The following is a 19,997-nucleotide window of genomic DNA, read 5'->3' on the forward strand; positions in this document are numbered from 1 at the left end:
ACTATTTTTCTAACTGCAATGAATTTACTTTTACTTGGTATCATGTTGAAGTAGACTGTTATGGAATTTTTTTGCCACAAAATGTTGTTGGAAATCTTTGCATATGTTGTCATGGCAACCATTCAAACAATGCATGCTGTGGCATAAACAGGTGATTAGGTAACGAGTATGGGTCACGTATACCAGCCTCCGTCAATTTTCGCGATATCTGCTCTTTTACCATCGAGATGCTGTACGGTACACGACAGTGTAATGTCGCTCGATAACCCACATGTTGGGCTAGCGGGAGTCGCCATTGTTGTGACCGCCAAAATGGCGCCATCTACTTGTCGACATGGCAATGGTCATGTGGGTCGAAAACCTCTATTAGCTTTCTAATGCAGTTCAAGTGTAGTTGGAACACAGTAGGAATACCTAGAATGCAGTAAGAATATTAAGAATGCACTTTGAATGCCGTACGAGTGCGGTTCGATTGCTGCCCGAATACCACTCGGAGTCTGGTTGGAAGGTGCCTCGAATGCTGTATGAATTCACCTCAAATGCTGTCAGAATGCTCCCGGAATAGCCGCTGAATATGTTTCGAATGTCTAGGAATTCAAAGAGAATGCAGCTCGAATACTTAGAATGTACTTCGAATATCCCGGAATATACGAAGAATTTTCATTCAGACGGCATTCCGGCTCATTTAAGGCACATTTGGGACATTCTGGCAGAATTTGAAGTGGCTTGCCATTTCAATTTTTCCCTTGAACGCGATCAGAATGTTTCGAATGCTGTATTGCTGTATTTAGAATACAGTTAGAATACACTTCGAATGCCGTTCGATGTTTCTCCTCTTCGAATGTACCTCGAATGTTTTGAGCATGAGTAAAACATTTGGGCCGGCCACAAGAATATCCCGGAATATATGAAGAATTTTCATTCCGACGGCATTCCGCCTCTAGTGTGACGACCCTATGAATGTTGGGCAAATAAAATGCTGAGCAACTTTACTCTGGGGCGGCACAGTGGTGTAGTGGTTAGCGCTGTCGCCTCACAGCAAGAAGGTCCTGGGTTCGAGCCCCGGGGCCGGCGAGGGCCTTTCTGTGCGGAGTTTGCATGTTCTCCCCGTGTCCGCGTGGGTTTCCTCTGGGTGCTCCGGTTTCCCCCACAGTCCAAAGACATGCAGGTTAGGTTAACTGGTGACTCTAAATTGACTGTAGGTGTGAATGTGAGTGTGAATGGTTGTCTGTGTCTATGTGTCAGCCCTGTGATGACCTGGCGACTTGTCCAGGGTGTACCCCGCCTTTCGCCCGTAGTCAGCTGGGATAGGCTCCAGCTTGCCTGCGACCCTGTAGAAGGATAAAGCGGCTAGAGATAATGAGATGAGATGAGAACTTTACTCTGGTCACAAACTTTCTTTTCACTATCCATTTAGTCACGTTTGTTTGACTCTGAGCTTGATTATTTAAAACTCCACACATGCATATCACTTTGGTTGTGAGCAAATGAGATAATCTTGTGTTTACTGATTTGACTATGACACAACAGTATTCGGTCAGTCATCTACCATTTCAGTCAGGTGCCTTCTTTCTGACGTTTAATGAGACAATGTGTCAGAGGTCTGACTTGTGAAGTTGTCCCTGATAAGAACTGTTTTACAAGAGAAACTTTTCCTGATCCCAACCCCATCCTTAGCTCAGCCCACTTTTGCTCTTAGTGGAGACTCGTGTACACATGCAGCAAAGAAGACTTTGACCCCTTTTATAAACTGTTTTCAGCTTTTATTTGAAGTGCAGTAAAATGGTGGGGAGGTGTCAATGGCTTTCCTTCATGTCCCTGTGGCGAGAGTCCGTACGGCCAGTTCCTGCCCTGGAGGTCAACGTAAAGTTCCTCGAGCCCCCCTACGCAGGAAAGAGTCCAAATTGGGGAGTACCTTTTTTATATTTTATTGTTAATATTTAACCATGCTGTTGCAGTGACTCTTTTTACAATAGCTGCTAATGTTTTAGTTAATTTAGCCATATCTCTGAAACCATGCATTCTGTACTGTGTACGATTAAAGCACACAGTGACTTATTGACATGCATTCGCCATGTTTAGAACCAGAAAACTTCCTATTTTTATTTCTTTTGAAAAGTTCACTGTCTGTATGGCTTTTCTGGAGTGAAGTACATTATAATGTGTGTATGAAAATGGAATTGCGTATGAGCAGTCTGTTTGTACCTGAGCTGAAGTAGAAATATATACTGTTGGCACACAGTTTAGTCATTGCCAATTCCCACCAGGATGGTGGTTTTTAATTTACATAGGTAGTAGTTTTCTGAATTTTAATTAGCTTGCTAACAAAATCAGCTATGTGTTTGTCTAATATCATAATTAGCTAGCTTGCTAATAACCTTAACTACTTGATTCATACTGTATAAATTAGCCTCAGATTAGCTGGCTTGATAGTGTATGGTTTTAATTACATGATATACTTGGTCTAAAATGAGCTAGCTTGATAATGAACGTGTCTTGCGATTAAGTAAGAAATAAGGGGGGGGGTGATGTGCCATGAGATGGACGCTGAGTGATGCTACCCCTTGAAGTACATTATTTTCGTATAACAGCACAGTCTGGAGTGCCTTATTATGCTTATACCATAGCAGTTTGCCAATGATTACCATGTTTAATTTATCAGTGAACAACATATTTCACATTTTAATGGTTTATAGTTCGATTTAATGTTGTGGAGCGTCAAAGAGAGAGGTTCTCATACTTTAAAGCTGCAATAAACACTCTCGCTCTCTCTCTCTCTCTCGCTCTCTCTCGCCCTCTCTCACATATACACACACACAAACTGCAGCCCGTCATGTTACTGAAAAAAAATAATGGAAACTGAAAAGCAGTACCAAGACTGAGAGTGGCTAAACCCGAGACCCTTTTTTTTTAAGGGGAATTTTATGTCTTTATTCATCACATGCACATTAGAGCATAGTGAAATTTTGTCTCTGCATTTAAACCATCTGGGGATGTGCGTGTACACACACACACACACACACACACACACACACACACACACACACACACACACACACACACACACAGACACACCCAGAGTAGTGGGCAGCTGCGCTGCAGCACCTCCAGTGGGGGACAGGTGTCTGGCTCAAGGGCACTTCAGCCATTTCTGCTGGTCCAGGGAATCGATATTCCCACATTTTGAGTGCTAGTTATTGTGATGTAAATTGATGTGTGCTATCTTTACCATGAGAACACCATGTTGATGTTTGAGGCAAAAGGGGAAGTGCGTACAAGTCATGTGCATAACTTGCACCTTCCATAAATGTTAAATAATGTCTCCTAACAAAACACTTGACCACATTAATGATTATAAGAATTACTTTGTTAAACAACCTGTTTTCAATCTATACTATTCAAAAAAAGTAGGGGATATTGGATTTACAAGTAGAATGAAATGCAGATCATGAGGTCAGGAAGGAAACAAATGACAGAAAAACATTAAGGAAACATTTGTCAATTTATTCGAAACCCTGTGTACAGTCAGTAAAGGACAGATTCTCCAGAATAAGGGTCAACACAAACACAGGGTCACACAGCAAATTTACCACCATTTTGAAACCGAGTCAGTAGCGGGTAAAACCCCCTCGGTTGGCTAGACAAGCTCGAATTCGGCGTGGCATACTCCAAATGAGACGTCCCAGGTCATTTTGGGGAATGTTATTCCATTCCTGTTGCAATGCTGCAGCAAGTTCTTGGACATTGGCAGGAGGTTGTTGACGTTGGCGTAGCCGCTGTCCAAGCATGTCCCAGACATGCTCGATGGGGGAAAGGTCCGGACTGAGTGCTGGCCATGGTAATCTGGTGATATTCTGCTGCTGGAGGTAATCTGTAACGATCCTGGCCCTATGACATCCGGCATTGTCATCTTGGAAAATGAAACGGCGGCCATAACGACGTGGAAACAGCACAATATGGGGTGCCAAGATGTTGTCCCGGTAGTACTGCCCTGTGACATGTCCAGCAACAACATGCAAGTCTGTTCTGCCAGCAGCAGTGATGCCTCCCCACACCATTACAGAGCCACCCCCATACGGATCATGTCTAATGACGTTCGTTACGTCGGCGCCAAACCCTCCTGCGTCTGTCCAGGAAGTCCACAGTGAACCTCGACTCATCTGAGAACATTACGTGGTTCCATCGGCGATTATCCCAGCGTTGATGATGACGACACCATTGGAGTCTGGCCCTAATGTGACGATCCCTCAAACAGGGAATGACACGAGGACGTCGGGCGTGTAAGTGAAATCTGTGCAGTCGATTCCTGATGGTCTGGCCACTCACTACCAAGCCAGTATCCCTTCGAAGTTGAGACCTTATCTGATTTGCTGTTACCATACGATTTCTCAAGGCAATAGTGCGGATGAATCTGTCCTGAGCCTGAGTTGTTGCCCTTGGTCGACCGGATCGTGGTCTATCCTGAACAGACCCTGTAGCACGATGTCTGGACCATAATCTGCTGATGACAGACTGGGAAACATTCAATGCTCTTGCCACAACGACCTGTCTTGTGCCAACCTGTAGCATGCCAAGGGCACGTAACCTCTCATCCTGTGTTAGACGGCGCATGGTCTCTGTTTAATTAACGACTTCAACTACTGATAATCTGATGCTTTCTCTTCAAAATGTTCCTTTGGAGTGGCTCTAACCTTCCAATTCAGAGTCATGCAAATTTGTGGCACGACCCCCTTGATCATCAGTAGCATCCCGTGCTGATCATGAGAGTGTCATTGATGTGTTTGGGTGATGAATTTCTTTGGAAATGCTTCCTCAGTAAGGAACTATACAACATGCTTTTGTATCCCTTTGTATATGTGAAAATTTGGATCTCAAAATAAAATATCCCCTACTTTTTTTGAATAGTATATTTGTTAGTTTTAGATTGTGTAGTGTTCACCATACAAGTCCCCATATATGACCATCTAATATAGAAACAGTAACATATCAGAATGAGAGTGTTAATATTAATGTGCATATTCCAGTTGGAACTGAGTGTGCTGTTATACAAAAATAATGCACACCTTCTGACCAGTCAGATTTGAGCAATTCCGCTGTGCTGTGGTAAGTCAAATGGCTAGTGCTGAAAGGACTCCATTACATTACGTAGTCATGAAAGTGTTCCGTATTTTCCCGGAATTCCGGATTTTTAGATTTTCATGAAAATTCCTCCGAATTTTTTCCGCTAATGACAAAATACCCGGAAATCCGGATATTTGACAAAACTCTTGAAAATCTCCGGTTTTCCGAATGGAGAAATTTATTTTTCTGATTTTTCGCGTTCCTAGACGTGGCGTAATACTTCGCATCGTCCTTGCATGGGCGCAATCCTTAAATAGCCCAAACATAGTTCATTGATTAAAGACAGGTGTTTTTTGTTAACGGCGCGCGTGCCGGAGCTCGTTAGGCATGCGCGCGCAAGGTGCCCCTTCAGGTGCACGTGCTAAGGCGTGCAGGACTGACACCGTTCTGCGCAAGCGCAACACAATCGCACTAGAAAGCATGGTCAAGCTGCCAGTGTAGCTGCAGTCTTTTTAGTTGCGAATTACGAGTATTTTTTCTTGTGTTAATAATTTGCCATGTCAAAACAAGCAAAACTTTCCTCCTTCTTTTGATGTGAAGAGAGGTAAGCAATTTATTTATTTATTTATTTATTTATTTTGAGGCTTCGAAGCTAAGTTTTAGTGCCGTTTCTAGAATACACCATCAAGAAAATGTGGAAGAAACAGCAATAATGGAAGACCCGGTTTCTAAGCTGCCTAAAACTAGCAATGGTAATTATTTTTTGTTACATAATGTACTCAGGCTGCCAGTCAGTGTGTGACACACACACACACACACACCCTACACCCCTGATTTCATCTCATCTCATTATCTCTAGCCGCTTTATCCTGTTCTACAGGGTCGCAGGCAAGCTGGAGCCTATCCCAGCTGACTACGGGCGAAAGGCGGGGTACACCCTGGACAAGTCACCAGGTCATCACAGGGCTGACGCATAGACACAGACAACCATTCACACCCACATTCACACCTACGGTCAATTTAGAGTCGCCAGTTAACCTAACCTGCATGTCTTTGGACTGTGGGGGAAACCGGAGCACCCAGAGGAAACCCACGCGGACACGGGGAGAACATGCAAACTCCACACAGAAAGGCCCACGCCGGCCATGGGGCTTGAACCCGGACCTTCTTGCTGTGAGGCGACAGCGCTAACCACTACACCACCATGCCGCCCGCCCGCCCCTGATTTATATGAGAAATTTGGTATTCATTGGCGTATTTAAATTTACAGACAATACGAACTAATGTAAACAATTGGCTTCAACTCACATAAATATGAATTGGAAATTTTTAGTTCACTTTAGCTTATGCAAACTCACAACTCTGATAAACGAGGCTCAGTGTCCCCAACATTGAAACCTGAAAGCTTTAGAAACTCTAACCGACCTTTACTTTTTATCAGTACTGTTTGGGGTTTTGCTGAGTTTACCTTCAACTGTCTGATTTTTTTCAAGGTAATGAACTGTGTAGCCAGGAAAATCACCATGTTTTCTAAATGCACTCCTGAAAATTACTCATTAACTAGGGGAATTAAATTTGATATTTTTGACATGTTAATCATTAATGTACACGAAAGAAAAAGGCTTAAAAGTTATAACTTGTTGGGGCGTCGTGGCTCAGGTGGATAAGGCGCCATACCATAAATCCAGGGACCCGGGTTCGATTCCGACCCGAGGTCATTTCCCGATCCCTCCCCGTCTCTCTCTCCCGCTCATTTCCTGTCTCCACACTGTCCTATCCAATAAAGGTGGAAAAAGCCCCCAAAAAAATCTTAAAAAAGTTATAACTTGTTTTAGTGAAAATAAGTAGTAGAATGCAGGGTTTTGCGTGTTATTAAAATATTTTCGGGGGACACCCCCCCCCCCCCCCCCCCCCCCCCTATCTTAGTTTGACTTTCAAAAGTTCAGGGGTTTTTTTTGTTTGTTTTTTTCTTTGCTCCACTTTCATCTCTAATTACATTAGCTAACTACTTACCTGGGAACATTAGTGCTTAGCAAGTGGTTTCTTTTTCTGGTTGTTGGTTTTGGTTTCATCAGTCAGACATTTAGGTCTTGTCATAAAGTGTCACAAAAAAACTGTATCTTGGGTATTTGTATGCACATTTCGAGTGTCCATTATAGTAATGTAAATTGATGTGTGCTCAGAACACCATGTTTATGTTTGAGGCAGAAGGGGAAGTGAGTGCATGTGATGTCCTTAATAGCACTCGGTCACCACTGTAACTTAATACAGCAATCTATAAACTGTATACTCAGACAAGTCTATTAGGATTGTGCGATTGTTTTTTTGCCTGCTTATTATTATTATTATTATTATTATTATTATTATTATGTACAGAAATTGTGATTAATGATCAAAATCATCAAAATAATCATCAAAAAAAAAAAGCAAAGGAGAATTTCCACTATATCCTGCTTTAAGGAGAATAGGGAAGGGTGTAAAACATTACCAGCTAAGCAGTTGGGATCTGCTTGCCGACAGTGGCAACCACAAAATCAAAACTAGATGTTGGACTTTTACAGTGGTGCTTGAAAGTTTGTGAACCCTTTAGAATTTTCTATATTTCTGCATATATATGACCTAGAACATCAGATTTTCACACAAGTCCTAAAAGTGGATAAAGAGAACCCAGTTAAACAAATGAGACAAAAATATTATCCTTGGTCACTTGTTTATTGAGGAAAATGATCCAATATTACATATCTGTGAGTGGCAAAAGTATGTGAACCTCTAGGATTAGCAGTTAATTTGAAGGTGAAACTAGAGTCAGGTGTTTTCAGTCAATGGGATGACAATCAGGTGTGAATGGGCACCCTGTTTTATTTAAAGAACAGGAATCTATCAAAGGCCCTGTCCACACAGCAACGGATTCAGGTGACTCCGATACAATTGCTTATTGTTTAGGCCTAGCGTCCACACGGCACCGGCGTTTTGGGTGCCCAAAACGCAATCTTTTTGAGAACGGGTTCCAGAGTGGAAAGATCTGGCAATGTTGCCGTTGCGAAGTCGTCTGGATGAGTAGAACGGATTTGTTTACGATGACGTCACAACCACATGACTGTCAGTGCTTCACGCTGGGTAGAAGTGTAACGAACTCGATGCGAGTTGTCAACAAATCCTATAACTTGGTTCATGAAACGCGCTTACAAAATATTTTCACTGTGAATATTTATTGTGTAATGGTGCAAAGTGAGTGAGAGAGAGAGAGAGAGAATAGCCCTTAGGGCAGAGTCTTTAGTCCAAACACTGCGGAAGTACTGAGTATAACCAAACCGCGCACCGCCTGTGCGCTTTCCAAAAACAAAAACAATCCCACCAGCAAAAATAGGGGAAAAAAAAGGAGCGATCTCAACTCTTCAGATGTTGGTTTAAGTCCGACAATACATTCCTCAAAAAGGACATAGAAGAACAACGTGTAGCATTCGATTTATTCCGGACCATTAAAGAATTCTGGAGGATATCAGAATGTTGGCATACCGGCTTCCATCTACCCCCATTCATTCCTCTTTCCGCGGCTTTCGTTTTACGCTACTGATTAATAATCAAAACTTTATGTGGCTGATGCTACAGAAGAAGGGGTTTATGTGCATGCGTCTACTTCTATTGTTCTGGTGTCTCCGATGGGAGCGTCTTACAGCGCACGTAGAGGTGTGGCATGTGTATTGCATCGTTTTCAGCAAGCGTTGCGTTGCCATATGTACCTGATATTTTACTGATCCATTGCCCATGTGGACGTGATATTTAAAAAAAAAAAAAATCTCGTTGCCGATGTCGTGTGGATGTAGCCTAAAGGCCTCTCTCACATTGGCTAATGTTCATGAGTCTACCATCAGGAGAACACTGAACAACAATGGTGTGCATGGCAGGGTTGCGAGGAGAAGCCACTGCTCTCCAAAAAGAACATTGCTGCTCGTCTGCAGTTTGCTCAAGATCACGTGGACAAGCCAGAAGGCTATTGGAAAAATGTTTTGTGGACGGATGAGACCAAAATAGAACTTTTTGATTTAAATGAGAAGCGTTATGTATGGAGAAAGGAAATCACTGCATTCCAACATAAGAACCTTATCTCATCTGTGAAACATGGTGGTGGTGGTGGTGGTAGTAGTATCATGGTTTGGGCCTGTTTTGCTGCATCTGGGCCTGTATGGCTTGCCATCATTGATGGAACAATGAATTCTGAATTATATCAGCAAATTCTAAAGGAAAATGTCAGGACATCTGTCCATGAACTGAATCTCAAGAGAAGGTGGGTCATGCAGCAAGACAACGATCCTAAGCACACAAGTTGTTCTACCAAAGAATGGTTAAAGAAGAATAAAGTTAATGTTTTGGGATAGCCAAGTCAAAGTCCTGACCTTAATCCAATGGAAATGTTGTGGAAGGACCTGAAGCGAGCAGTTCATGTGAGGAAACCCACCAACATCCCAGAGTTGAAGCTGTTCTGTATGGAGGAAATGGGCTAAAATTCCTCCAAGCCGGTGTGCAGGACTGATCAACAGTTACTGGAAACGTTTAGTTGCAGTTATTGCTGCACAAGGGGGTCACACCAGATACTGAATGCAAAGGTTCACATACTTTTGCCACTCACAGATCTGTAATATTGGATCATTTTCCTCAATAAATGAATGACCAAGTATTATAATTTTGTCTCTTTTGTTTAACTGGGTTCTCTTTATTTAGTTGTAGGACTTGTATGAAAATCTGATGATGTTTTAGGTCATATTTATGCAGAAATATAGAAAATTCTAAAGGGTTCACAAACTTTCAAGCACCACTGTAGGTGATTTCACCTTAAACAGTAAGAAGCATAACAGTATAGGTTTTTTTGGGGTTTTTTTATCCAGTTTTTTAATCATATTAAACAGTAAGAAACAAAGTACAGGGTTGTTTGTTTGAATTCAGTATTTTTAAAATCATTTGTTGAGATATAGATATTTTTTGACTGGCGATCTGCTGCTATATTAAGTGTTTGAGCAAAATTTGAAAAGACCAAAGCAGCATATTTAATTACTTTCTAATTTTTAATTGGCATTAATTTCCAATTGTATTTACTCAAATTGTAAAGCATTGAATTTGACACTTCACTGTCAGCCAATTTAACTTTTCTGTCAAAATATTCTGCCTTTATTTTCTTTCAGTCAAAAACAAAGTGATATTTTGTCCATTTTAGGCCAGAAATATTCGATGCATCTCTATAGTTAATCGAAGTTAACTGTGTGTGTGTGTGTGTGTGTGTGTGTGTATATATATATATATATATATATATATATATATATATATATATATATATATATATATATATATAAAATAAAAAATTTATTTGTAATGTGTATATATAAAATAAATTTATTTGTAATGTTAGTCATGTCAAACATACTACACTGATGGTTTTATTTTACATTAATGAATCATGAACTTGGAACATGCTAGATTCTCCTTGACAAAGCGATGGCACTCTGAGTCCAATCCAGAAGAGAGCATGGGAGAAGTTTGTGGGGGTTTCAGGCAGTGTTGGTGAATTTCAGAGTATTCAAAACACTTATGCAAATCATTACAGTAGGCATATCAGGTGAAAATTCAATCCAAATTGCTTGAATCTGCTTTCATTGAGTTCAGAATTGAATGCTAAACAACATACTTTGTACACAAAATGTTTATCCGTTCTTGAAATATTACAAATCAACGATTGAAAAAAAAAAAGGCTTAATTTTTAGAAAACTGCCCTAATATTCTGTATTCGGATCACGTGGTCCAAAATGGGCCTCGTTAACGAATGAGATCAAATGATTTTTCAAGATATTTACATTGAAATTGGCAAGCACATAGATGGTTGTATATTGAATACAAAGTTTGGAAAAATTAGTAAAATCAAAGTATGCAAATTAGTATTAATTATGCTAATTAAGTAAAACTTTAAATTGGTACACTCAATTAAAAAAAGTAATAAAACAATATTTCTAATACCCTCTTTCTGCTCTGTAGGCCTTTGTATTTCTCAAAAGTAGGGCCTACTAGTGTTTATATTAAAGAATATAAATGATATTCACAGCTTTCAAGGCTAACCTCAAAAAAACCCCAAAAAACTGTGAGCTCCACATCCAATAAACAGTTCCAGTTAATTGAATTGAAATTGACATTCCCATTTCTGACTTCCGTATTTTTTTTTAAATATCATTCTGACCACTCAGATCTCAATATTTTTCCATCAAAACAACTACAGTTACATTCTAAAATTATTTATTTACATGAATCAGTTTGATTTGAAAACACAAGTCGGTAAAGCTTGAAAACTCACTTCGAAGTCTCCTGTTAATCATAACATCAAAACTAGCTGACGGAAAATTTTGCTGAATACTTGATCAGAAACGGTGAGAGTGGGAGAACACCCCAATAAAAGTTATCTGATTATTCACAAGTAACCCAGTCAGAAACCAATCAGAAGAGAGAGAGAGAGAGAGAGAGAGAGAGAGTCTGACCACTTTCCTGTGACTCAAAAATCCCCGGTAGTGTCCCGATGTCCCGCGAGCAGAGAGTGTACTCCGTTGTACTAACTTTAACCTGCCGTTACTCCCAAAGTACTGAATGATGTTAATGAGAGAATTTTTTTTGGAAAGCAGAAAATATTCAATAATTAAGCAATGACAGGTTTGGAAACTTAGATGAGCGTCTGCATGCACAATTTTCACAGCATGACCAGCGAGCGTCTGATTTGCCTAATTACAGATTCATATGTGTAATGTTTTTCATTTGCCCTTTTTACTGGGAGAAAAGAATTTTTTTTTTTTTGTAGGTGATGACTCTTACTTGTAAACTTTACCATTAATTTATGGAGCTCCTATGCAAAATGTGTAAATGTCTGGAAAATACAATGTAATCTGGAGTAAACATCACTGGATACTGTGGCAGCAAGATGATAAAATTGTCTTTATAGAAGCATTGTTTGTACTTGAAAATGTACTCTTTTGTCATGGTTATTGCCTTGATTCCATGAGGGTATTGAGGGAACACTTCCAGTCCAATTTCCAGTATCCAACCTCAGTAGACCACTGCTGTTATTATAGCTGCATTCTACCTTTGACATGATTTGTCATGAACACACACCAATTTTATCCAGTGTAGCCTTTGGTTTTTTTTTTTTTGGTTTTTTTTATTTTATCCAGTTAGCCTTTGTTCTATGGTTCTGTGTAGCAGTGGTGGCCTGTCTTCAGTTTGATTGCTGTTTGGAAGCCATTTTATCTATAATTAAGCTAATGTCATTAGGGTGTGGAAGGAAAAAGGCTGGGGTCATTACTGCTTGCTGCACTGGCCTCTTCTTGAAAATGGAAAGCAGAACATGGCAAAGGGAAGCACAGCATGGAGGTGTTTCAAGCTGGTGCGGTGACTCAAAACAGTCTCTCCTACTCTCGATTCCAGGAGGCGGAGACAGCGTTTGTTCCGAGCATTCAAGACTTTGACAAAAAGCTTGCTGAAGCAGATGCGTACTTGCAGATTCTGATCGACCAATTAAAGGTAAATTTTGTCATCGTTCATTTGAATGAGGATTGTGAAGATTGTTTCGTGTGTGTGTGTGTGTGTGTGTGTGTGTGTGTGTGTGTGTGTGTGTGTGTGTGTGTGTGTGTTTTTATCAGAAAATTGTATTATTAGCATACTGTTTTTGGGTTTTGTTTTTCATCAAGGTTGTTTCTTGTTTCCTCTCATCTTGTAGCTCTTTGATGAAAAGATAAAAGACTGCAAAGATGACGAGTCACGCAGAGTAAGTCATTATCATCATCTCGCCTGATGACGTTTATTTTATTCAGGGATTGTTTTTCTCTGCAAAGCTGAGAGGTGTGTGTGTGTAGTTGGTATCTAGTAAAAGTGTGTGGCATGCGTTTAGCTAAGTACTCATTCTGAAAGTTTAAGGGGACATTTTTGTGCTTTATAGTGCGAAACGGTTTTTACATTTAAAGGCGCATATAAAGTTTCAATAATTTGGGAATCACAATTTTCCGCTCTGTACCTTCACCTTTTCACTTGCCTTTTTTCATATGAATTGTTCTTCATGGTTCCTTTATAAGTAAAGGCATTGGTATTGAAAGAGCTTTGGACTGTATGTCCTAATTATGCCCCTTTTTGTTAAAGAAAATCGAGAACCTGAAAGAAACAACTTGTGTAAGTATGTCCTAATGTTTTCTCCCTTATTTGTCCTTCAGCTTCTGAGTAGAATATTGGTGTCTAATTGTTTTTACATAATTTTTTTTTTTTTTTTGTATTTGTGCTTTATTTTGTAGAGTATGGTAGAATCGATCAAGCACTGTATAGTACTGCTTCAAATTGCCAAGGTAAAAACTTTTTTTTTTTTCTTAGCTTTGTTATGAATCAGTAGTGCAGTGTAGATAGTAAAAATGTCTGTGTAATCCTTTGTAACCATGATAACTAGAGATGGCACAATTGCAACTTTTTCTTTTCTGATATTGATACCAATAATGAAATGGGTATCTGCTAATGCCCTTCCAATTTGCTTTAGGCAGATTCTACCGTAACTGTATCCATTAACCACTTGCCCACAAAATAAGAAATTTTTCTTGTCCTTTTTTCAGTGAGGTAATATTTTCAAGATTGAAAATATGGTATTTGGTCTTCTAAAACAGCAGGTCATTTAAAAATACACTGAGTATATCAATAAAAGATTTTTAAAGAATAAAGTTCTATTTCTTTGACACATCTGACAGACATAACTCCCATTTTAAAAATCACTTTCATTATCCCTGTTGCTATCGTCAGTGAATTTCTGTCAGATGACCTGATGATAGACTCAGCCATTATGGATCTTTGGTAGTTATCGTGTGGAAGCAGGCTTTATAATTTTTGGGTGTCAACAGATAGAGTTGAAATAGATTAACAGCGAAAAACCTATTTCGTTCACCAGAGAAGCCCACAGTTATTTTTAAAAAATGCTATCATCAGTCTGTCGGTCAAATGCACCTGACGATAGCAAAATTCAAGCCCTCACCACGCACATGTTGACTGACGCAAAGAGGAAATTCTACTGCGCATGATTTTTGTGACAGCAGACATTTACTTCCGGGCAAGACTTGGAGTTCTGACAGCTAGATTTCATCAAATAAATCGAGGTAAGATTTTCAGTCAGCTATCCTGACGATATAAATTTTTGACGATATTAACATTGAGAATATATTTGTGCATTCATATTTAAATTTTTCTGGAGGAAAACTATCGTAAGTTGAGATAAATCAGAGCCACTTGCGACCCTTTCAGCCGACAGGCCATTTCAATGTGTTATTTCCCCGCGAAAGTGACACAGTCGTGTCTATCGTCACTGTTCTGACAATTATTGTTATTTCAATTTTGAAAATAAATTTTATCTTTTTTATTTCAATATTTTATTTTATTATTTGGTTCTAGTGATGAGGTATTTAATATTATTACTAAATTTGTCAGATTAATAATGTAAGAAACAGTTTTGTTGCTATTGTCATCTAGAGTGTCTGTCAGAATATGATGGTAGACGTTAGTTTGTCTGTCAGATTTTGATGATAGAAACCGATGTGTTTCTATTGTCATTTAGCATGTCTGTCATGTCAGGCTTTTATTAATTAGTTACCAGGACTACTGTCCTAAAATTTACTGTGAATGTCCAAGACCCCAAATGCTACTAGAAAAACTTAATAGAATGATCAAAATAATCAATTCAGCAATTTAAGGAGATGGGACTTAACTGGCCTCTGTTATGGTAGAATCTGCCTTTATGCTTTAGAGTGAGTGATTTCTAATTGGAAAACCTAAGATTAGCCATCTTACTACCTCACCGGAAGGAACATCTTGCCATTAACATAACTTAAACAAAATTATTAAGCAAACAAAAGATTGTAAATGTGTGCAAAATCAGTAAAATTCCAGTATAACACTTATGCCAAATGTAATAAAACTTACTTTTTAAATATAACCAGTTTCAGGTTGAAATTACACTATATGGCCAAAAATTTGTGGACACCTGACCAAAACACTGCTGTTTGAACATCCCATTCCATATTCAGTCCCCTTTTATGCTGTTATCATGACCTCTACTTTTCCAGGAAGGCTTTCCACTCGATTTTGGAATATGGCTGAGGGGATTTGTGCTCATTCAGCCATCAGAGCATTAGTGAGATCAGATACTGATGTTGGGTGACGAGGCCTGGGGCTCAATCAGTGTTCCAGTTCATAAGGTATTCTGTGGGGTTGAAGTTAGGCTCTGTGCAGGCCACTCAGATTCTTCCACTCTAGACTTGGCAAACCATGTCTTTATAGCGCTCGCTTTGTGCGCAAGGCCATTGTCGTTCTGGAACGTGTTTCAGCCTCTTATAGCCCATTCCCGCTCACAGTGAAAACCATATAGTTAAATAATATTGGCTGGTGTTGAGTGGTATAGCAGAGATATTCCATTCAGCTAGCATGATATTGAACTTGTCTTCGACTCATTCAGTATCATGCTAGCTGAATGGAATATATTTGATATACCATGAAAAAGGTATTATTATTATTATTATACTACATTCTTTTCAGGCGTTCAATGCGTCTTTTTCTTTCAAAATTCTCTCAAAATCTTCTGTATTTAATGAAACAAACATGGCCACCAAGTTTGCTTACAAGTTGTCAGTCACTCGCTAGCACAGAAGTTTTATGTTTTTGACGTGACGTCATGTTGTCTTGACAGCCATGCAATATCATAAACCATATTCAACGCTCATTCTCCATTGAGTAGAGAGATGTAATATATGTAGGATAAGCCATATGCTAACAGTATTGCATGCTGTCAAGCCAAATGAATGAAACCTGCTAGAAGGGAACAGAATACATTGTTTTTATTCCAAGTATCCTGTATGTATAATCATTACAGCATAATAACAGAAATTGTGTCTTGTGGGGAATAGGAGCAAAACGACAAAGTCAAAACATTTAATCTCCCCCCTGGTGACCTACTAACATTCACGGGAATCTTTTGTAATGGTTCCAATGGGAATCGGGACCATCAGATTTATATGTTCTGATCAGTCGTGATGTTGCTGGCGGTGATGTAAATGATGTGATATTGCGAAGTGAGGAAAGCAATGAACATCGGCATGGAAAATAACAAACGCAAGAGAAACTAACAGAAGCCTGGGTTTAAATAAGTCGAGTAATGGGTGAAAGTGAAGTGGTTATGTGGGAATTGTAGTTCAAGGGATCATGCTAGTATTCCTGAGCAAGTCAGTGGATACGTAGCTCCCACTGTATCAGCAAAAAGTTATAAATGGCTTTTACTTGAACGAAACAAATGTTCACAAACAGGAAGACAGCTCTCTCAACAGAGATGTGATGTGGCTCAACTTCTGCTATGTTGCTAACTAATGTCTCAGCTTGGGCTTTTCACAACAGTAGACTTGCTGCTTCGTGAATTATTCATCATATTTGATCTCGCATGGTTTGCGATCTGTAGCATTCCATTAAGCTAAATGCAGTCAGGTGGGAATACACGATGTCCATTACTTTTTCGTTATGGAAGCCTGACTGGGAATGAAAATGATGTTCTCTTTTCCTTGTTTTTACCTCATACAGTCATGGATTTCATATGGAAAAGAGGCGTTGGTTCAAGTGAAGGGAAATTACAATCCTACAGCATAAAAATACATCCTATAGAACTGTGTGCTTCCAACTTTGTGGCAACAGGATGTGGGAAGGTCCACATATGGGCGTGATGGTCAGGTGTCTACATACTTTTGGCCATATAGTGTGACCTGTAGAAAATATCAAGTCACTGTATAACTTGAAAATAAATAGCGCATTATAATGGCATGTTAGCTTGTTACTGAATTGGACCAGATTTGGTGTTTTTTTTTTGTTGTTGTTGTTGTTGCCCCCCCACCCCCCACCCCCGATCCAGCATTTTCTCCTGATATTAACCTGACACTGATGCTGGATGTTGGTGCTGTCTCTAATGGAAGTAGTTTTCGACTTGCCTGTGATTGCTCAGATTAATTTGCTACATTCCTACAGGTCCCATTGTAATGGTTTGGAGAGGTGCTTCTCACATAAAGAGCCTAAAATATTTATAAAACTATTCCTGTTATTGCATTGTAGCATGCTGGTATCTCAGTAACAAAAGCAGCTTTTGACTTATTACTAACAAATGAGAGGGTAGACTTATGGAGTAAATAGTTTTTTAAAAAAAATGCTTGAGTTGGTTCACCCCGTGACTGAGCTGCACATTCCTCAATTCATGTTTTCTTTTCAAAATTTTAAGGATCAAAGTAATGAACAGCAACACGCAAACGGACTGATAGTAAGTTGTGATTTTCCTCAACCATGGATCAATCTAATTCAAACAATCTTCTGTGTCTTTGCTCTGGGAACTCTTCTTCACGTTGGGAAAATTTTACTTGGCAACAAGTGCATGCTTTTCACTTTTGGAAATTGGCTCTGCCACATCTTTCTGTCGTTCTCGCTTTCATCATTCTTTGTCAAAAGTGATAGCGTTTTCTAATATTCTGTGGTATGAGATGTTGCAGGTATCTGTGATGATATATGACTGAGCCAATCATCAAGCCATCTCCACTGATTATATGACCTCCACATGCACATTAACAAAACATAAAAATTGCTATTGATCCCTTATTCAGCATACTTCCTTACTCAGCCATCTCAGGACTAATATATCAGAAACTATTTAATGGATGTCCAACCCAAACCATATAATCATGTCAGTAACTGTTCATATAGGTCCTGTAGAGATCCAACATTCACATTTGATTTAGTACCAGTCAGGAGTCTTTGGCATTGCACTCAATTTTGGCTTTAATTTATCCAAGAAATTGCCATTCAGGAACATATCTCTTGATTCCTTAGACTTGTAGTAGTTCGTTCATTTATTCATTCATTCATCTCCTGTAACTGCTTTATTCCGGTCAGGTTCATGGTGGATCCTGAACATTAGGTAAAGTACACTCTGGATGGGACGGCAGTCCATTGCAGGACACCGTGCACACACACATTAACATCTAGGAACAGTTTAGCATAGCCAGTCCACCTACTAGCATGATTAGAGGAAACCATAGAACATGGAAGAAACTCACACAGACACAAGGAGAACATACAAAACTCCACACAGACTGTAACCCGAGCTCAGGATTGAACCCAAAACCCACTGCACCATCTGGTTATGGTAGTTCTACCTTGTATACCTTGTTGGAGCTATGTGCAACATGTTACGCCGTACAGTTTATTTTGGTAATGTAACACTATCCAGACTAATATTCAAAGCAAATAAAAATCGCTTTTGTAGGAAAATCCTCTAGAGCAAGCTACAGTGTTAAACCAATCAGTTTATACCTTCCTTAACCTCCTTTCTCTGCCCTCCATGTCACCTTGTTGATTTAATCCAATCTCACCTGCTTCCCATCACCATGGGTCTAATTTTGCTAATTGGCTTTTAATTAAGAAAGACAGACACATTCACCATATGGGGAAACAAGAGACTGTTCCAATTACAAACTAATAATCAGGATCGAATCCTTTGTATGATCCGTAAGAGAAAAACCTCTCCAAATCTCATTCATGTTGATGGCTGCCATCTTAACCCTGCATCAGTACCGTAAACAGACCGGTTTCACTCCATGCTGAATTCCCTTCCATTTTCCTGCTGTTGCATGTTTTCCCATTTTCCTTAATTTCTTGTCTGTATGGCTGCATTAAGGTCTGCGAAGTGGATACAACAAGGAAATTATTTACCTGCATGATACATGCAGTCACAGTATTATGATCTGTGCTTGTCACCATGGAAGCTGAGCTTAACAGCCTTTGAGTCTCCTCTGCTTGTGTGTGTGTGTGTGTATTGGGGCGTTATAAATGTAGAGTGGTGCTGTAGTGATTGTTGTATAATTAGATTTGGTGTGTCTAGTGCCATGACCCAAACAAGACCAAAAAAAAGAGCTTAATAATTGACTAAATCAATTAACCTGATTCATGTTACTATGTAGAATAGAATAATATCCCACCATTTTTCTGAATAGAATCCACGGCTTTTTAATATGCAAGCCAACTGCTCAGCATAGAAATCTGTGAGTCTGAGAAGTGAAGTCCTCCTGAATGAAGAGTAGCAGAGATATCCTCTGAGTGTGTGTGTATGTGGTACCTGTGCTACCCTGCAGAGCACCATAAACCCAGTGGATGGACTTCACCAGCCCAGTCCCCTGGATGCCTCTGTAGTCAGTGCCGTTGCCATGCCAACGCAGACCACCCTCCCCACAGGTATGTGATATTTGCCATATTCTCTCGCTCACTTTTTTTTATGCCTGCTTTCACTTCCTCTCTTTCTTTGCCTTGCTGTAACAAGTAGTTCATGCACTCTAATCCAAGCCATATGTATGAATACACAGTTATTCTCCTTAAGTTAAAGTCAAACAAATCTATCATTGTGTGTTGGCCTTGTATACAGCTGTGATAAGAGGATAACAAGAGGTGATAAAGTGCATGACCTTTTGTTGCACTCTAGGAAGTCTTTGTGCTCTTGAGTTACAGGGATGTATGTTTTATTAAGCCCATCATATGTTTTTGTGTGTGAATGTGTAGATGGGGCTCAGGTGTGTAAAGCAGAATCGAGGCCTTCTTCTCTTCCCATGGGTCCTGTCGTCACGGTGATGGGCAGTCTTCAGACGCCCACTCCCAACAGCACAGGTACAGATGGCAATTACAAGATGTTATATAAGGGGAAAATGCAGACATGAGATATGATTTGATGGCTCTACAACCAGCATACTGTGAAAGTACAAAGGAGTGTGCAAAACCATTATTTGGCTACCTGAAAACTGTTTCAGAAAAATAAATTTGAATGAATAACTTGCTTTTCCTGGTCTGTTCACTGGTTGGCAATGGATGTCCCA

The 19,997-nt window shown here is 39.7% G+C and overlaps 1 protein-coding gene across 6 annotated transcripts in view; it reads left to right on the forward strand.

The window, feature by feature from the left end:
- The window catches only part of osbpl9 (oxysterol binding protein-like 9), a 64,739-nt gene that overhangs the window by 27,552 nt on the left and 17,190 nt on the right, over nt 1-19,997 (forward strand). For 3 of the 6 annotated variants that reach the window (XM_060932099.1, XM_060932102.1, XM_060932103.1), the window contains 7 exons: nt 12,514-12,609; nt 12,806-12,853; nt 13,222-13,251; nt 13,371-13,421; nt 17,363-17,401; nt 19,266-19,365; nt 19,687-19,791. In XM_060932099.1, the coding sequence (XP_060788082.1) occupies nt 12,514-12,609; nt 12,806-12,853; nt 13,222-13,251; nt 13,371-13,421; nt 17,363-17,401; nt 19,266-19,365; nt 19,687-19,791 (469 nt within the window). Of the gene's footprint in view, nt 1-12,513; nt 12,610-12,805; nt 12,854-13,221; nt 13,252-13,370; nt 13,422-13,445; nt 14,214-17,362; nt 17,402-19,265; nt 19,366-19,686; nt 19,792-19,997 lie in introns of those variants that run through there. The other 3 variants (XM_060932100.1, XM_060932101.1, XM_060932104.1) reach the window with 3 other exon arrangements.

This window comes from Neoarius graeffei, chromosome 10, assembly GCF_027579695.1.
Source record: "Neoarius graeffei isolate fNeoGra1 chromosome 10, fNeoGra1.pri, whole genome shotgun sequence".
In the NCBI taxonomy this organism is placed as follows: domain Eukaryota; kingdom Metazoa; phylum Chordata; class Actinopteri; order Siluriformes; family Ariidae; genus Neoarius; species Neoarius graeffei.